Source organism: Cynocephalus volans, chromosome 1 (assembly GCF_027409185.1).
Source record: "Cynocephalus volans isolate mCynVol1 chromosome 1, mCynVol1.pri, whole genome shotgun sequence".
In the NCBI taxonomy this organism is placed as follows: Eukaryota; Metazoa; Chordata; class Mammalia; order Dermoptera; family Cynocephalidae; genus Cynocephalus; species Cynocephalus volans.
Genome location: NC_084460.1, coordinates 291,850,637 through 291,869,788, shown reverse-complemented (window position 1 = coordinate 291,869,788; position 19,152 = coordinate 291,850,637). Strand labels below are relative to the sequence as shown.

General features: G+C 41.3%; 1 protein-coding gene across 1 annotated transcript in view; it reads left to right on the top strand.

Moving 5' to 3' along the window:
* DNER (delta/notch like EGF repeat containing) overlaps positions 1-16,793 on the top strand; it is a 353,549-nt gene extending 336,756 nt beyond the window's left edge. Inside the window, exons 12-13 of the mRNA XM_063077946.1 lie at positions 9,528-9,774; positions 16,682-16,793. Coding sequence (XP_062934016.1) covers positions 9,528-9,774; positions 16,682-16,793 — 359 coding nt within the window. The remainder of the gene's footprint in view (positions 1-9,527; positions 9,775-16,681) is intronic.
* The last annotated feature ends 2,359 nt before the right edge of the window (positions 16,794-19,152 follow it).

Genomic DNA, 19,152 nt, shown 5'->3' with positions numbered 1-19,152 from the left:
TGTTAGAACGCCCCCTCAACTTTCCCAAGTGCTCTTATACAAAATGGCCTTAGAGCCAGCTCTCCTTGTGAAAGATGAGTGAGAAAAACTTTCTTGCTGAGGAGAGAGACAAGGGACAGAAAGAGATTCCAATGGAAAAATTACTAAGGGGCTATAGTTTGGTATAGGATGTTAAGTCCGGTCTGGTAGAACCTGTTGGTGAAAAGGATGCCAGGCTTGGGTCGACAGGACCTTAGTTCTTGCCTGGGCCGTGGCTCTCATTGTACAACAGCATGTAGTTGTGCTGAGCCTCAGTTTACTTATCCATAAATGGAACCAGTATTCATTCTAAAGTTTGGTAATTCTATGAAATGACATACTTTGTGCTTCAGGGCAGGGTGATATCTACTTTTAACATTGGATTTGTGAAGATAAATATATAGGAGAGTATGAATAAGAAGAAAAGTCAGGAACACAGGATATCAAGAAATTTTGAAATAAAATCCTATAATTGTGAAAAAATCTAGATTTTGCTTTTTCCTGGTGATCATAATATGGGCAAAAGGCATACAAGGATGGAATAACAAAAAGGATCAATATTGGCTTCAAATTCTGGCTCCATCATATCCCAGCTATGTGATCTGGACAAACAAATTTATCTCTCAGAGCCTCATCTTTCTCACTTGTGATGACATTGGGCCCGGCCAGATAATCTAGGATAATCTCCCCTTCTGAAGATCCTCGATTGAATCACATCTGCAGAGTCTCCTTTGCCATGTTAAGTAACATATTCACAGATTCTGGGGATCAGGATGTGGAAGTCTTTGGGGGACCATCACTCTGCCCACTGTACCACCCCATCAATGGTGTCTCACATCTCGCTCTGTTTGTTCTTGAAGGTTGCAATGTTTGGGTATGGTACAGAATTGGTTGTAGCTGTTACAGCATTATCCCAATAATTATGATGAGTGTTTGCATAAACATTTCTTATGCTGATTGAAGGTGAAGAAACGGGGACTAGAACACATGCTGCTCTTGAGGCCAGGGAACTGGGTTCTAGGCCTCGGTCTCCTGCCTCCCGACCAATTCACAGGACAGGAGGAAGGTCATTTCATCTCTCTGGAGCTCAGTCTCTTCATCCATAAAATGAGGGATTAAATGACATGATTAGTGTTCATCCTCCTAGCTCTAAGTATTCCAGGACTCATCCTCAAAATAGTATTGAACTTTGCCAGGAAGTACAGATTATAAGGCAGATACTTACTATTGCCTTTTCCCTTGCAAAATACCACAAAACATTTATTACTGCACATGAGAAAAAAATTGAGTATAGAATATATATGAGATACTTGCAAATACACACCTAGAGTATATGCACATGCTGAAAACTGAGCCTCCATCAATGAAAGGCTGTACACATCAGTAGAGATTCTAAAGCCCCACCAGGAATTACATGCAAATTAATACCATGTTAGCTGTTCCATGGTTACCTTATATGGCAGTGTTTACCGTAATAATGAGTGTTTCTTAGAAATTTGCCCTTTACAGTTATTATCTGGCCTCCAATCAGTAATAAGAAATAAGAATCTAGCAGATCATACCAGATTGATCCAGGATCACCTTAATAGGGTTATTGAAATAGCTATAGTATTTTATACGTATTCTAAGGCAAATGCAAACCCAGAGTTCTGGAAGTGAGCAGAACAACACGGGTGAAGTTTTAATTCTTTGCCTCGTGTTCTCACCACCTTGGGATTGGTCACAATTTTTAAAAAAATTTTAGTACAGGAAAAACATGCCTTCCTAGAATCAAGGTCTATTAATCAAAATTCTTGTAAATCTTTACATAGTGGTGTGTTTTGTTTTGTCTGTGTTGGAACTTTAACATTTATACAGTTAGAGTTATAGTCAACCTTGCTGATTGACAGTTGGCTAGTTGTGTACACTGAACAGTTGAATCTATGGTTAAACTGTTGAATCAACGATATTCTGCAGTTGAGGAATAGATAAATAAGGTATCTTAACTTCTACATTCGATCAATAGTCATGGGCTCTTTATTGTCAGGCGTTGAATGTGGTTCCCGGGATATGAAGATTAATGAGACAGCCTCTGCCTTCAGTTGCTTGTAATCTGAGGGTAGGTCAAAAGATGTGATGAGAATCATTGTGAGGCTTTGCACAGGTACCTCCAGGCACTCAGGGAGGGGAAGATAACTCCTCCTGGGGGCAGAGAAGGAGTACAGATGGATATCTTGGGCCTCTTTCTTTCAAAATAGATGGAATTTAATAATGATTGAAGAAACCCATCAAATGATTATGTCACGTGGCCAGTCCTTCCTACAGGTTGAGTGAGCATCCCTATTCCCAAAGTCTGAAATCCACAATGTCCCCAAACCCAAAATTTTTTGAGTGCTGAAATGATGCTGAAAGGAAGTGCTCACTGGAGCACTTCAGATTTTGGAATTTTCAATTAGGAATTCTCAGATGGTACATATTCTGTAAATATTCCAAAATCCCCCCAAAATTGAAATCCACAATACTTTTGGTCTCAAGCATTTCAGATAAGGGATACTTCGCGTGTACATAGATAGGTTGGATTATTTGGTTTTTTGGTTATCATTTTTACAAAAACTAAGATTTTTAAAAAATAAAAATAATCTTTCCCCTCATCCAGATCGCCAAATCACTCCTCCAAGGTAACAAGTATTAGCCACTCATTGTGTTTTCTTCCTGATGTACTGAGTTGATATGTAAGTACATGTTTTCTACCATACAAATGGGACTACTTTATGTATACTCTTCAGCGTTTTGCTTTTATGCTTAGTAATATGTTGGCTCATGCAGATCTACCTCATTTTTTTAATGCCACATGGCATTTTCATTCTTTAGCAGCTTCATAATTTATTTATCAGACCCCCTGTTGATAGATAATCCATTTGATGGTTTTTGCTATTAAAAGCAATACTGCAGTGAACACTCTTATATATGCATCTGTCTAATTTTGGGCTGCTTTAACAAAATGCCTTAGATCTAGTAATTTATAAATAACAGAAATTTATTGCCCACGGTTCTGGAGGCCGGGAAGACAGCAGATACGGTGTCTGGTGAGGGCTCATTTTTCATAGATGGTGACTTTTTCTGTGTCCTCACAAGTGGAAGAGCAAGGCAGCTCTCTGGGAAATCTTTTTTAAGGACATTAATCCCATTCATGAATGTGGAGCTCTCATGACCTAATCACCTCCAAAGGTCCCATCTCTTAATACCATCACCTTTGTGGTTAGGTTTTGACATATGAATTGTACGGAACACAGGGATTCAGACCACAGGAGCATCTTTGTGCATACTTGTGTGAGAATATCATTAAGATACATTCTCAAAGATTGAGTTGACAAATTAAAGGGTTTTGCATTTAAGGTGTTGATTTTGGTTGATTGTTGTCATTTTAATTTTTCATGAGCATTTATTTATACATTGGCTCTTTGCCTTTTTAAATATTTCCCCTCAGAAGCAATGGTATGGGGGCCCAATGGTGACTTGCAAATACTATTTAACCCATAATTACCTTATTCAATACTTTAAACACCAGGAATGCATCCTGTACTTACTTCTTGAGGAGCAAAGGCATAGGGAAAGCAGCCTGACTGAATACAAAGAATACTATTGTGAAGTTCTGTCATTGAGAACTCAGTTCCATGAGTTGAGCTGGTTTTGAATCCCAGCTAAGGTACTTATTCCTGGGCTAGTAAACAAGGTCTATGAGCCTTAGGCCTTCATAAGTGGGATAATAAATGTAAATAGAGTGCAGTGCCTGGTACATAGTAGGTGCTTAATAAATAGTGCCTTCATTATCACCAACTGTTGTTCTCTTTAACAGCTAGCAGCCTCTGGGTGGCCGCTGAAATGAAAGTCCCCTGCCCCTGAAGGAATATTGATCAGTTAGATGCATTTTGATTTAATCACTACTAATTTTCTGTAAACACAGAGTATTTTAAGATAACAGGCATTATATAGATATGTAGTTGTTATTGATATAATTCGACCTGGACTTTCCCATTCCAAAGTAGATACAGATATCCCGTGAGGAGAATCTTTCTGTTCTTCCTGTCTGAAGAGTACTGATAGAGATATATATATGAATATATACATATATCTAGCATAGGAAATGTTTTTCAGGCCTTTTGACTGCAACCCATAGTAAGAAATATGTTTTACATCTTGATGCTTCATATAACACGCAGACTAACATGCACATAAAACATAAAATAATACTTTTGCAAGTGTGACACAATCTGATATAGTTTTCTAAATTTTTTTTGTAATGTGGGTCTGGCCCCAATACATTGATTTCCACAATCTGCAGTTTGGAAGATGCTGCTTATAGACTTAAGCGTGTGACTTTAGAACCAGAGCGCCTGGGTTCCCACCCAGGCTCTACCACTTACTACGTGTGAGCCTGGGCAGTTTACTTCCCTCTCAGTGTCTTCTTTGCTTCCTCTATAAAATGGAGATAACAACAGTGTCTATTTCATAGCATTTTAGGAGGAAGAAATGAGTTAACTCCTAAAGCACTTAGAATAGTGTCTAGAACATATTGAACTCTCAGTAAATGTCAGCTATTATTAACCAAAATAATGAGCTAAACATCCAAGTACAGTTATCTATTCGACATCACCACTGGAGTGTCTTAAAGGCACCTCCAGTTTAACATGTACAAACTAAGGATCTTCTGCACAAGCCTGGTTGTCTCACAGTGTTCCCTGCTTGGCCACAGCCTCATGGATCCAGCGATACAAGCCCAGAAACCAAGGGTGTGATGCTGCCCTTCTCTCTTTTCACTGGCCTATGCAAGCTGCGTTTAGTCGAGTTGACTATCTCTAATGTATCACACACATTCATTCGCCTGTCCGAATACACCCCACTGCCCCAGGCCCAGCCACCACCAGCTCTGTGCCCAGACTGCAGTAGCCTCCAAACCGGCTTTTCTACCCTTGCCCCTCACCCCTTTCTTTACATGCAGCCAGACGGATCTTGTCAAAGCACAGATCTGAACACTCAAACCCATCCTCCCACCGTTTCCATCCCTGCCCATGCCAAGCTCTTGTTAAAATACATGCATGATTATAGACTAAAGGCCATGCTACTGCCTGTAGGGACTGTGCAGGCTGCTCTACCCTGCAGGGTGGTGCCCCCTTGTCACTTGGGCCACTCTCTGCCTCACTCCTGAGCAGCCACGCTGTCCTCCTTCCCGTCCCTGGCTCTGCTCTCCCCCTTCCTCCCCCAGGCCTGTGCTTATTCTGGCTCCATGCCTGGGACAGTCTCCCCTCTGCTCTTTTCCATCCCTGGTTAGTGCCTACTCACCCCTAGAGCCTAGCTCCTTTGGGACTGCCCTGGTGCATGCTCTCTTGACACTCAGTGAGACGGAGCATCCTCGTGTCCTCCCTGTAGCACTGCAGAGCTTGGCATTGCTGTCTTAGCACAGCTGTACTTTTGCATTTATTTTGTGGTCATTTGCGTTTGACCTCTGTATCTCTCACTCTTTATGCTTGGCACACAGTAGGTGCTTAATGCATGTGCCCAGTGAATGGATTCGTACAAAGAAGATGACCTATTCCTTCCATTCCCTTTCTCCACTCATTCCTTTTCTGACAGTCAGCAAGGGTTGTTAGCTTTTTGCAGTCTCATTGACTGCTTTGATTGTCCAGCTAAACTTTAACTATAGAAAACACAATTTGAAATCCCTCTTCACAATTGTTCTAGGCAGCAGATAGTCTCAAAAATTATTGAGCTAAGTGATATCTTCACAAAACACACTTTTACTCACTCACTTTCACTCTCTTTTTAAAATAACATAGGTTACTTTAATCAAGTAACAAATTAACTAGTCTAATTATGCTCACCTTGGTAAATTAGAAAATAGATATGGGCAATGTATTTTAGAATAAATATGTAAATCGAGTGAAGTCTATTTTTGGTAGCCTGGAGGTCATTGGTGACTGGTTGTATTCTCTGCTTGGCTGCTGATTGTCACTTTCATCTTGAACAGCTGCTCTGAGCCTCGCCCCTGTACCTAGCTCAAGGTGATTGTTTCAAGCCAACTGAAATGTTAAATATGAAAGCACTTTGGAAAATACTCTTACAAAACCTCAACAAATTTAGCTTAAACAAAAATGCAAATGATCCCTCAGACCCGCAAGTGGGACATTTTTTCTGGACAGCTCTGGTGCATGTGTTCCTGGTCATGCACCTGCTGATGAGATCACCCCATCTGGCCCATTCTGGTTCACGATTCTTTCTGTGCCCTGCTGCAGTCTACGTAGTAAATGATTCATGCAATGGGACTGCTGGGAAGCAGCGAAGCGGTGACTTATGAGGATTGCACCTGGACTGGGAGATGGCAGCTGTAGTCACCCAGTGCAGATAAATTTGCTGCCTCCCAGAACAAGAGTTGGATGTATTCAGATCCAGCCTGGATACTAAACTGATTAGCCTGTAAAGCAGCCACATTCACTTCTACCAGAAGAGTTTTAGATGACAATAAGGTGAATCTAGCTTTAAAGAAAAGGGCAGGGGAGTGGGAGGAAAGCAGAGGTTTCAGGAGAAATTTTGAGAAAGTTTTCTCCAAAGTCCAAACAGCTTGGAACATAGCATTTTGGGAAATGGAGCAGATGGTCTGAAATGCAAGCCATGTAGCAGCTTATTAGGCCTGGGACACAGAACCCAGTACGGTTGTTTATTCCACTGTAGTGGCCACGTGGTTGTGCACTCGCTGCATAAACACCATTGATATGATGTGTGAGTTATTTGTATGAAGTTGTGCATAGACCACAAGAACTCATGCCATCCTCCATAGTGATCAGATCTGAGAACTCTACCCAGTTGGAGTAAAAACGTAGTGCTGGCTGCTCTCCTGTTGATGCTAAATGGCTGTTATAACATACTCCGCTGAGTATTGGATTCCAGCCTGCGACTGAATTTTTTAGGGAATGTTATACTTGGAAATCAAGTGAATCACGCTTACTTAGCCAGAAAAATGAGTTGTCTCTCTCAATGCGCATGAAGTGTTGCCACGTGAAATGGCTGCCTATTTGGGGATTAAGCCTTGGTTCTGGTTTCACAAAACACCTTCTGCTTTCCATCGCGACTATTTATTTTCAGTGATTTATGCTGCTCTGTCTGCCTGAGTGTAAGTTGGCTCAGCTGGAGTGGTGAATGCACTGCTGGTCAGTTTCACTAAGCTCCACCGGCCCTATGAGCTAAGGCAGGCAAACATGAATGGCAAAAACAGGCTTCCAAGGTCTTGGTAAGTTATTCAGGAGTCAGAGGGCCTAGACACAAACTCAGAAGTCACTTCATTCATCTGTTCTTCTCCAACTCTCAGGACCCATCCGGGCCAGATGCTTAGGTCATTTTTCTGTTAGGCTTCTGGGAAATGGGTCTGCAGACCTGGCTTCTTGTTTGGGTGATAAAGATTCTTTATCTTGACAAAGAATAGCTGATTCTGATTTTTAGATTCTGTGATCTTGTGGCTAAGATGAGGCTACAGGTATCCAGAGTTCACAAGCTCTCTCAGCTAAAATGGAACAGTGACAAGAGTCCTGAGGATTTATTTCATGGGAAGACACGCTCATTCCTATTTTCACCTCTGAATCCCATTTCCAGGCACCCAAAGTCTCCCCCTTAGAAGCGATGGCTGGGAGGGAGGGTGGGGGTGGTGATGTGAGTGAGGTGGAGAAGGCATTCTCTTGTCCACACAAGCTCAGCTTCTCTTGGGTCTTGACCAGCCCTTTTTATTTGTCACAGTTGTTTTTCAAATCCTATTTATGTTATCTAGACAGTTCCATTTGTATGCGGGTCTGTAAACAGGTCATCATTTGACTCTCTTGACCTATGCCAAACACAGACGTTACCTCCTGTCCTTTCATGTTCTTTTTTCCTGCTGGTACAAGTCAGCGCTTTCAGGAAGGACACAGGGTTAATGCTCGATAATCCTCAGCTCAGAGCGTGTGCCTTAGAGGACAGCACACTCCTATTTCTTCTTCTCTCCTTTAGCATCGCGGCTGCTCCTCTTTAGGGACCACCCACCACGTGCCCAGCAGTGAACTGTTTACATTTTTAACATGTGTTCTAGCTTCTACTCACAGCAAGCCAGTATGGTATTTGTTGTTATTTTTATCTTACAAATGGAGAAACTGAGGCTCAGGAATGTGGAATAAATGTTGGAGCTGGGATTGAAATCGACGATGGTGTGATCCAAAGGCCCACATTCATTCCACTGGCCTGGAAGATAATCCCACGGGTGTTTTCTTCAAATAACTTGCTGCTTTTTTTTAATCGTAAAATAAACACATTATTTAAAGCTAGAAAAGACTAAGAAGTATAAAGAAGACATAAAAATCATTTGTGATCCTGCTTTCTGGAGATGACTTTTGTTAGCAGGTGGCAGTGCAGAGGCTGAGACCCCACATCCGGGCTCCCATCTGATGGACTCCACCGCAAGTGATGTCAACTCCCTAAACCTCCTCTGTAAAGTGGGCAGAGGGAATAACATATCTTCGGGTGGTTATGGTGATTAAATGAGATGTTTCTGAACTGCTCAGTCCATCATAAGAAGCGATGTATGTTTGCCTTGTTTTTATCTCTATCCTTTTGAGCTTTTCAGTGTACAGATGGATATTTTAAACTCACATGCGGTTGTTAAATTATTGTACTATGCAAGTAGGTCCTGTTTGGTAACATTCTTTTATTCTTTTGCTGTTTAATGAACATCCTCCCATCTCACAGGGTTGAATATTTCGGTCGTTTCCCATTTTTTCACTTATATCTGTTGCAGTGTTGTTGGTGGGGTGGAGAGAGCATATGGGGGTGGGAGAACTCTGGCTATGTCTGTGACATTTTACTTCTTTTGAAAAACTATGAAGAAATCTAAGGCAAAAGTGGTCAAATATTAACATTTATGAACTCTGAGCTGTGAGTATATGGGTGTCTATGCTGATTTCCTAAGCCTTTTTCTAAATGTGTAATAGTTGATGATTTAACATTTAAAAATTGTGGTACTAAGAAGAACATCCTTCTATATACAGCTTTATGCATTTACAGGGCTATTTGCCAGCACAAATGCTAAAATAGGACTATCTGGGTCACAGTACAAGTTAGTTCATGGAAGGGTTATGTATCAAATTACAGTCTCCATTACTGTGCACCCTCGTCAACTGCGGTTATCATAACGTATAAATAATATTTAGGAGCTGGTCAAGGAATCGCTTTCTTTGTAATCATGAAGCTAAACAATTTTTATTTGTATTTCTTTGATGAATTCCTCTTTATATCCTTTGCCCGTTTCTCTGTGGTGTATTTCTGGTTTTCCTTAATGATTTGTAAGAAGTCCTTATGTACCAAGGATATTAGCCCTTGGCCTGGACAATGCATAGAAAAAATTCTTCCCAGTTTGGATGGTCCTTACATTTTAGTCACTGATGCAAAGACGGGAAAGACCTCCCATTCTAAGGGCCGCAGCTCATACCCAGCCATGTGCTTGTTTTCGCCTGTAGACCTCCAGTGGAAGTCCGGGCACATGGCCGAGAGCCTCAGCAACATGCCTCGGCACTCACTCTACATCATCATCGGTGCCCTCTGTGTTGCCTTCATCCTGATGCTGATTATCCTGATTGTGGGGATTTGCCGCATCAGCCGCATCGAGTACCAGGGCTCTTCCCGGCCCGCCTACGAGGAGTTCTACAACTGCCGCAGCATCGACAGCGAGTTCAGCAATGCCATCGCGTCCATCCGGCATGCCAGGTAGGCTGCTGCAGGGCGGCAGAGGGAGGGAGACCCTGCTTTCACGCGTGCATTCTTGGTACCAGGGTTATACTATAAACAGGGCTTTGCATCCGCAAAGAGAGGATTGTGAAGAATGAAACTTAGGTCCAGCATAGTCTTGGGGAACAGGTCATTAGGTCACTGTGTAAGCAGATCCTTTTTAATTTGCTGCTAGTTTGTCGTTACGTTTTGTTTAGATTGAGTGCATTCATTTATTTAGTTTGTGTTGATCTGTGACTATAAATATCTGGTTCTTAATCACTGTGTATTGAAACATTTTTTGATGATTTCTTTTTGGAATATCTTCAGCTATGTTGCTCTTCAGTCAACATGGATATAAATGATTCCATTTGACTTAAGGGCTTACTCAAAGAATGATAAACACCTATTATTCTATTTTTAGAGTTCATATGAGATAAAATATTGTCCTTTTCTGGAGGAAAGACTCCTGCAGGGACAAGGAATTAGCACAGTGTCATAGAAAGAGGGTAATTTCGGATGCCTGAGGCACGATATTGAATCTTAACTACTCCATTACCTGACTCTATATTTCACACAGATCATTTAAACATCCACAAATACAGTTCTCTCAACTTTAGAAAGGGATAACTCTACCTCTTTATATGACAGTCATATTAAATTACAAATATTAAAGGATTGTACAAGTGTAAACAGATAACACCATATTTACTACCCTGCATCTATTATGTAACATTAAAAAAATCAGCTAATATAACATTTTACTGACTTTTGCAAGGATTATGTATTCCAAAAGTAACAGTAGTATTGTATGCTGAAGTAAGCTGTCTTTTCTTTTAATGGATGGAACAGTCCAAAGCACACAATTCACGTCAGTGTACTGTAATAAAAAGTGAGCTGAGCTTGATGTCTTAAGATTGGGACTTAAGGGAACCATTAGCTGTATGGTCTTTGCTGGACTGTCATGAACCACTATTGGTCAAGACACATGAAGATCTAAATTCTGCCTGAATGGCATAGAAACTAAGAGGTTCCAAAAGTGTGCTTTCCCCACAAAAAGCCCCCAAATCTAAGTCTCAGATATTATAGCCATCTTGTCATTCCAACTGAAGCAAAACTCAGAACCCAACTTCCAGGGGGAGGAGCCAGTGGAAAAGAGAACTTGAGAGATACGGAGCATCTGCCCCAATGCTAGGTGTGAGCTGCACCCAGCCTTACGTACGTGCCTGTGAGGGTGAAAAGAGCGTTCAGATCTCCTCCAACTCAGGCCGCACATAGCTTCTAATCTGGGCTCTTTCCTGTCAGGGTCAGCCCAGCTTCCAGGAAGCCCTGATACCAACCCCTGCAAGCCCCACCTTCATTGTTTATTTGACTCTTTTCTCCACTACCCTGTAAATAAAGAGCAATGGCATGTATTTCCGTGTTTCCAAAAAGTCCTGACACATAGTAGACCTCACTAAAATTTGAGATCTGAAATGAATGGATGATCTCAGTTAGGGGTTGGAATAGGATGTCTGACCTGCCAGAGAGGGAGGCTCGTCCCAGGACACCAGCTCAGTAAGAGGCTCCAGTCTGGAGGAGTATTTGCAGTATCCTGAGATCACTGGACTGGCGGTGGAGAAGGTAAAAAGGAACAGAGAATTGACAAGTTCCTTCGGTGCTGAAGAGTCTTCTCTCTCCTGTCCATTCCTGGAGGGGCTTAGTTGATCAGGAGGGAACCGAATCCGTGGCTTTATATTTCCATGCATTGGGAGACCCAAGAAATCAGATTCTTTCCACCCCCCAAGCATCTGTGGCTAAGATCCTTCAAGGCTCAAGAGGAAGACAATTTTATTTCAGCCCTGGAATAGTTTAAGATAGGGTCTTCTGAACCTCCTGCTCGTACAGCCCACTAAGAAGATATTTAACTGAATACTCCTGGAAGGAAAGAATAAACTTGGAAGCATTTCCAAACCTCGTTCTTATTTGGTCATTTCCATCAAAAATATTTACCGCAGAATTCCAAGTTCCTACATGCACCAGTGACTGTAGATAAAACTATTGACATTAAAGCAATACTTTCCCAATTATCTGGGATTTAGGAAAACTTCTCTTGTGAACATTTATTTAGCTACAACCTGTGGTTTCTGCAGCTTGGCTGTGTAGAGGCCGTGGCTGGGTCTCTGGCTGTTTGGCCTTCTCTGCTCCCTTTTCCTGGAAACTCTTGAAAGGCATTGGCAAAAATTCAGACCTTTTGATGTTGCCCTCTCCCTAGATTTCAGCAGCTAATGCCCATCTCACGGGTTGTCTCCCTGACAATAGCCTGGACATTGGATTGGAATGACTGCAGCCCAGCGGCCATGCATTGACATGAGACAGTAACTGAGGAAATGTCTCGTGTTTTTGATGTCAGCAATCAGTTGGTGCTGGTGCTAGTTGAGAAGGAATCTTCTGTCTCTCTCTCTTGTCCCGAGAGTCACCTATTCCAAAGCTGCTTTGCTTACGCTCAGGCAGGAGATAGTTTGTAACTGACCAGCGGGAGCAAAGCCACAGCTCTTCACGTTCTGATGTGGAGGTCACATCTCAGTTGTGGATTGCTTGCTCCTCTCCCAGCCAGAAGTTTTCTGATCACAGAAAACAGAAAAAGGAGAGCTGTGAGAAGGCATGTTTGTTTTTTCCCAAATAGCTCAAAACCTTTGAATTTTGGTCTTTCTCAAGATTAGATGCACTACTGTTTTAGCTGTTGACTTTCAGGGGACTATGAACTAGAAGAACGTACACTCTTTGATCTGCCTTAAAACTCGTTGTAGTATCTTTTGTTTTGTTAGAGAAATATGAGCACACAAGTCTTGTCAGCAAATCTGATATCTGAGATGTCAGCACTATCAATATTACTGGTGCTACGACTTCTGTTTGTGCCTGTAAGATGGCAAACGTTTACTGAGAACTTCTCATGGGCCAGATACTATGCTAAATCATTCACAAGTAACTCATTTGCAAGAATCTCCCAAGAATCCTGGGCACAAGGATTTGTTAGCTCTTCATTATAGGCGAAAAGAATTTGGGCTTAGCAAGATAATGTAATTTTCACAAGGGTCACAGAGTTTGTACATGAGAAATCCAGGATCGAAGCAGGTTTGCCGATTCCAAGGTGGTGCCTCTAAACGCTGCAGTACACAGGCTCTCATCAGGAACAGGTAAAGTGAGAGCCATGATTTATGGGTTCCTCACGTGCACAAAGGCTGCAATGAAGTGGTCAGAACCCAGGCTCAGAAGCCAGATGCACAAGGGGTGCGGTCTCAGTCCCCATTTCCTCATCTGTAAAACAGGACAAATGATACGTACTCACCTCACAATGTTGTTGTGACAACGAGATGAGATGATCCATCAGTGAGAATGGGACCACAGAATGAGAAGTTGAATATGCTCTCAGAACTGTGCCTGATACCTGGCCCTTCAGGGGCTGCAGGAGGAGCTGGGGACAGAGCCACCGAATCAGGGCCTTTGACCTGCTTTTCCAGGAGGGGAGGATGTGTGCCTCATCCTCATTTTGAAAAAGTCTAACTCCCTCGGAGATCCTCAGCAGACATTTCGTAAGTGTCATGGTCTATGGTCATGTTGTGGGACATGAGTCACCCCAGGTGGGAACAAGAGTGCTCTACCCAGCCAGCCCCACTTAGCATAGAAGAAACAGTTTCTTCTGTTACTTTTTTAAACCTTATTTTTTAACCTGACAAGGATGCTTTCTGAGTAAAACATCACAGAGAATATTAAGTGAAGAAATCATTCAGAAAACAGTCTGTAGGGCATTTTCTCAGTTTTATTAAAATATGTAATAAATATTATATATGACACCTTCAGAGATGCTTCATGCATATTTGTCAAATAAATTGAAGGGATGTGGGGTTGAGGGATGGGCAGACTAAAGAATAATGCACAAAACATGGTCACCTGGTCCTTTGGAGGGAGGGACTAGGGGTAATTCTCAAGGTCTTCATCAGGGACCTGTAAAATGTTTCACACTTTGTGGGCTGTAGGGTCTTTGTCATGACTACTCAACTCAGCATTTGTAGTGCAAGAACAGCCAGAGACCAAATGAATGGGCTTGATGGTGTTCCAATAAAACTTTATTTAAAAAACAGGCAACAGGCTGGAATTGGCCTGCAGCCCATAGTTGGCTACACCTTAGTCTACATTATAATTTTCTCTAGCTTCCAAATTTATTTTATTTTTCACAGTTAAAACGTACCTTTATAATAAGGAAAATAGTGTTATTTAATAAAAGAACAGTTGCAAAAAACGTCCTGCAATAAAATAGGCAACTTCTTATATAGGTTTAGTGTCTGAGAGTTTAAAATAGATTTCTACAGGTGTTAGCTTGTTTATTTCTTAACATACATCCAATTCTCAGAAACAAAGAAGATATGAAAAGCTATGAGAATTTTAAATGTAGATATAAATACACATTCACTTATCACCAAACGTGAGCCTGCCACTGTGAGAGGTGCAGGAGATTCAAGCAAAGTCTTACTTCATTTTACTGGTATTTAAAGACTATGATCTTTCTAGGAAGTAAACCGTTTTAGCTTCCATATGGTAGATACTGCACTAAGGGTGGAGACCTCTGAAGCTCACCTAAGGAATCTGGACAGCGGCTATAGTGGAAGTGCAGGGATTCCAGCTCCAAGCCTGCCTACTCCCTTTTCTAGTGCTGGGGGTGGTTAGTCTTCCTTGAATCAGGCTTGTAACCAGCATTGTACCTGATGATCCATACTGGTGTGGAGTTAATCCCAGTAGCACCATGCTGCACCGTGCTAACAGAGTTAACCAGTCTGCAATCAAAGCCACGCTCCTTGTTCTCTGGTCTGCTTTGAACTCACACGTGTGAACACGTGGCTTGGCCTGGAGTGGTTTCAGCCTTGCCTTGTCGTGCTCAGTAGACCTGCAATACCCATCCTCCAGCCTGCCTTGTCAATTCTCAGCTTCGTGGCAACAACTTAAGTTCATAGCCTGTTGAACTATAGCTTGTTAATGGATTGAATAAAATGGAGGCATTTAACTTTCTAGATTTTAAGGAAACAGATTTCTTTTCAAACTATGAAATCATATAAAAAAGAAAATGGGTATTTTTAAAGATATATTCAGCCTATTAAGTTGCATGGATTTTTCCTCTCAGCCAACCAATTGATTCACTAATCAATTAATTCATAGGATTTGTCGGCCCTCATGTCCAAGTTCCCACAGAAAACCAACCCATGGCTACTGTTAGGATAGGAAGAGCTTTTCACTGGGTTGATGGATCTTTTTGTGAAATTATTATTAGTAGTAGTATATTATTACCAAAGTATCTGACTATTTTATGAGAAACAAATTGTCAAAGTATTTGCACCTTATAGTAGCCTCTGAAATTTTCAGACTTGGGAGAAAGTGTGAGATCCAATGGGTTTTTATACCATTGATACTTTTCCTAGCTCAGATTATGCAGGTCTTACTCAGTTTAGAGAAACAGACTGCAGGCTGGTGTCTGATCCACATCCGTGCAAGCACAGTCCTGGACATACAGTGAGGCTTCACATTTTAGAAACAACTGAAGTCTTTTAAAATACTGCGGTAATGGCTGTGGGTTTCTTGGGGGCACAGTGCCTTAACTCTTCAACCCTGCATTTTTCTTGGTGCCCATCTGGCATGGTTTATGCCTTTGTGCTCTTGAAGGCCAGAAAATCTTGGGTGAATTGGAATATAACATTGATGACTGTTTAAAAATAAAAGATCATATGAAGAAGGCACTCTTTTATTTCCCACTTGATTCTACTTCCCATCTCCATACATGAGAAGACAGACCTTCAAAAGATATTAAAGGAAGAAAAGGAAAAGAGGAGAGATGAGACAGGAGTACACAAACAAACAAACAAACAAATAAATAAATATGCTCCTTTAATTTCTAGGGGCCCCATCCTAGTAAACTTTTTAAAATTTAAGGTTCTTTTAAAATTCCTCCTTAATGAGTCCCACTGGACTTGAAATAGTTAAAAAATGTTAGGAGAGATGGTGGGTTCCTGTGGAAGATTTTTAAATCACGTTGCACTCCAGGGGCTTAGGGAAGGTGAGGTTTTGAATAGGAAGAGACCACCCAGAAGTTGCACTGGCTTTATTTTAATAATTGCCATATTAAGATTGGTTTGGCAGGAAGTCTTGAAATTGGATTTTGACTCCTTTGGCTTCTGGGTGTCGGTCCTGCTGCCTAGGGGATTTTGGTATACACAGATCTGTGAGAACGGTGGCTTCGTGTTCAGAAAAGAACAATGGCTCGTGTGTGCGTGGGGGTTGGGCTTGAATAGGTGGGTGGGATCCAATGGTGGCTGCCAGCATGATTTGTGGACAAACACCTCCGCTTTTGAAGTCCTTTCCTTCCTCTGTGCTTCTTGCGTTGGGATCTCAGATGACCTTGAAGCCTTCACAGCTTACCCCCTACAGTCCCCCAGGAGAGGCTGTCTGTCCACAGCCGGGAAGACTGCCCTGCCCGTCTGTATTCCAGGCACTAAAGTGGATTGAAAATAAACTTGCCTCTCCAAATATTTATGGGTCTCAGAAGAAAAAGACAAATCAATACACATTTTCTTTAAACCTCTTGTAGAGCTGTCATGCCTGACTGCTTTGCCAAGATTTAACTAGAAGCTTTAGCATTAATTTGGGCTCTATGTTTTGTGAAATCCACTTTTTGCCTCCTGCACCGAAGACTAACGTTTATACACATCAGTGTCAATATTAAGATGTCTTAAATTTCTGTACTTGCTAGAGAATATATTTTTTAGAGTATTTTCATAGTTCCATTTGATTCTTGAATATAAGTTATTCTCACCCCTTGCCTTCAATAGGACTTGAGATCCAACATTTGTCTAAGCACATTTCAATCTTTCTGTGATTTCAGGTTTGGAAAGAAATCCCGGCCTGCGATGTATGATGTGAGCCCTATCGCCTATGAAGATTACAGTCCTGATGACAAACCCTTGGTCACTCTGATTAAAACAAAAGATTTGTAATCTTTTTTTGGATTATTTTTCAAAAAGATGGGATACTACACTCATTTAAATATTTTTAAGAAAATAAAAAGCTTAAGAAATTTAACACTTTAGCTGCTCAGGAGTTTTCAGTAGAATATTTAAGAACTAATTTTCTGCAGCTTTTAGTTTCAAAAAAATATTTTAAAGACAGAATTTGTGAAATTCATAGACTACGTTTTAATGTACTTTCAGCTTTCTAAATTGTATGCCTCAACTAATGTGTGCTCTTTTCACGGTAGTCGCTGTCAAGAAATCCAAATTAATTTCTGTGGTTGTTACAGAATAAGTCTAATCAAGAAGTTTCTATTTGCCACGTGAGTACCGGCTTTCTGAGTAGAGATAGGAGAAACTTGTAGAGTATGATGCATAATACAGTATACCCGAAGTCTGAAATGTTTGTTTTGTGAAAAAGAAACTAGTTAAATTTATTATTCCTAACCCGAATGAAATTAGCCTTTGCCTTATTCTGTGCATGCTAATTTATTTCTGCACTGTTGTCACACTTTGCAGAAACATTCTTTCGAGTTTGTTTTTGTCATTTTCGTAACAGCTGTCGAACTAGGTCTGGAAAACATACATGTTGAAAGGGCCTAGCGAGACAAATTATGATCCATTTGAATCTATATTTTTCTTTAAAAGGTCAAGGTTTTTATATTGTGAGTAAATTAAAATTACATTTGCATTGTTTGTTGCTAAGAGGTAGTAGAAGTAGGAGCGTACTGGTTCCTTCAGTAGTGAGTATTTCTCGTAATGCATCTTTATTTATATCCAGGACTCTTTTGTGGCTGTATTTGATTGATATGTGCTTCTTCTGATTCTTGCTAATTTCAGACAATACTGAATAAATGTTACCAAGGCAAGGATGGACTTGTCTCTTTTGTTCTTTTTAAGTTATATAAAACATTTTGAATTTGATATTGATTGTCGAACAAACATTCCTGCTTTTTTTGGACATTTAAAATATCCAGAGGAGTACATCTCTGTGGCTGCTGGAGCTCTTCCCTGCACCTTCTGGGAGCCTTTCTGACCTCCTGATTGTCACTGAACCCACCCTAGGTGCTTGTCAACATGAAGGGTGGGAAGAAAATAAGACTAATTCTCATCTGAGGTTTTGCATTCGAATTTGCCAGTGAAAGGCAGCACACGTGGACGTTGGGGTACACTGAAATCCGAAGATGCTTTTCAGCATCATGCGCAGGCACCTGTGGTCTCTAGAAACCTCTTATACACGACTGTCCTGTGGAGGTCAAATAAATTGCCTTAGCAAACAGCTCCTTGGTCCTTAGAAACTTAAAGGCGGTTTAGAACCACTCTGTATGCCATTTCATTTTGTATCCAAAGTCCCAGAGTCATTTAAAAAAATGCATTTTTAAATTCACATGGGAACGTTCGGTCAGGCCAAGAGAAGCCCTAAAACCAGGTGCAAGTGAGTGTTTTAAGCAAAAAGAATTATTTAAGATGCTTTTTCTTCCCTCTCTACCCTCAAAACATCTGTCCCTAATCCTACAAGTGACATAGCAATACTCCCACACTCTGATTATTAAATGATACAGTGCAACATGTTAATATTTTTAGTTTGTTTAGTTGTTTGGAAGTGAAGTAGGAATCAAATATTAACTCGGTTGGTTACGCATCTACGGGAAGCCACCGCAGAGAAGACCCTGCTGGTCGTATGGCTCACAGACACCTCGGTCCACAGGCGAGGGCCTAGAAATGGCATGAGCTGAGCTCCACTTTACTGTTGACTCCTCCGCACACCCCAGGACAATGTCCACGCTGCTGGCTCTCCTTTCGTTTGGAAGCTGCTTCAATCACACCCTCACAGATCCTCACAGTCTCCCAAATTTTTACATTCATTACATGTGATTCCCCTTAAAAGACTTGCTTGAAAAACTAGACAGTCTTTTATCAATCACAATTTGTCTTTTTAAAGCAAATTAATGGAGCCTACTTGTTCAGACTTTGGGCAGAGCCTTCCAAGAGTCTGAGAGCGGACACTGAACACGTTTAGTGACATTCACTTCTCCTGGAGCCCTTGTTCTGTGTCAGGCAGGAGGGGAGCAACAAGAGACACACACAGGCATCCTGGCTCCTGAGTCTGCAGCTTGTTTTGAACAGACCTTCATCTAATATACAAACAAATATAGAATTACACTTGAAAGAGCATGGTGAAGGGAAGGGAAACTGCTGTTCGGCAGCTTGTTGGTAGCAGAGCGGATTAGAATCTCGCTTCAATTGTTTACTCGCTAATGACTTTGGGCAAGTAACTCTCTGGACCTGAGCACAAATTGCACTTAGTGCAATTAAGATGGGGGAAGGTGAGAATGACCCTGGGACA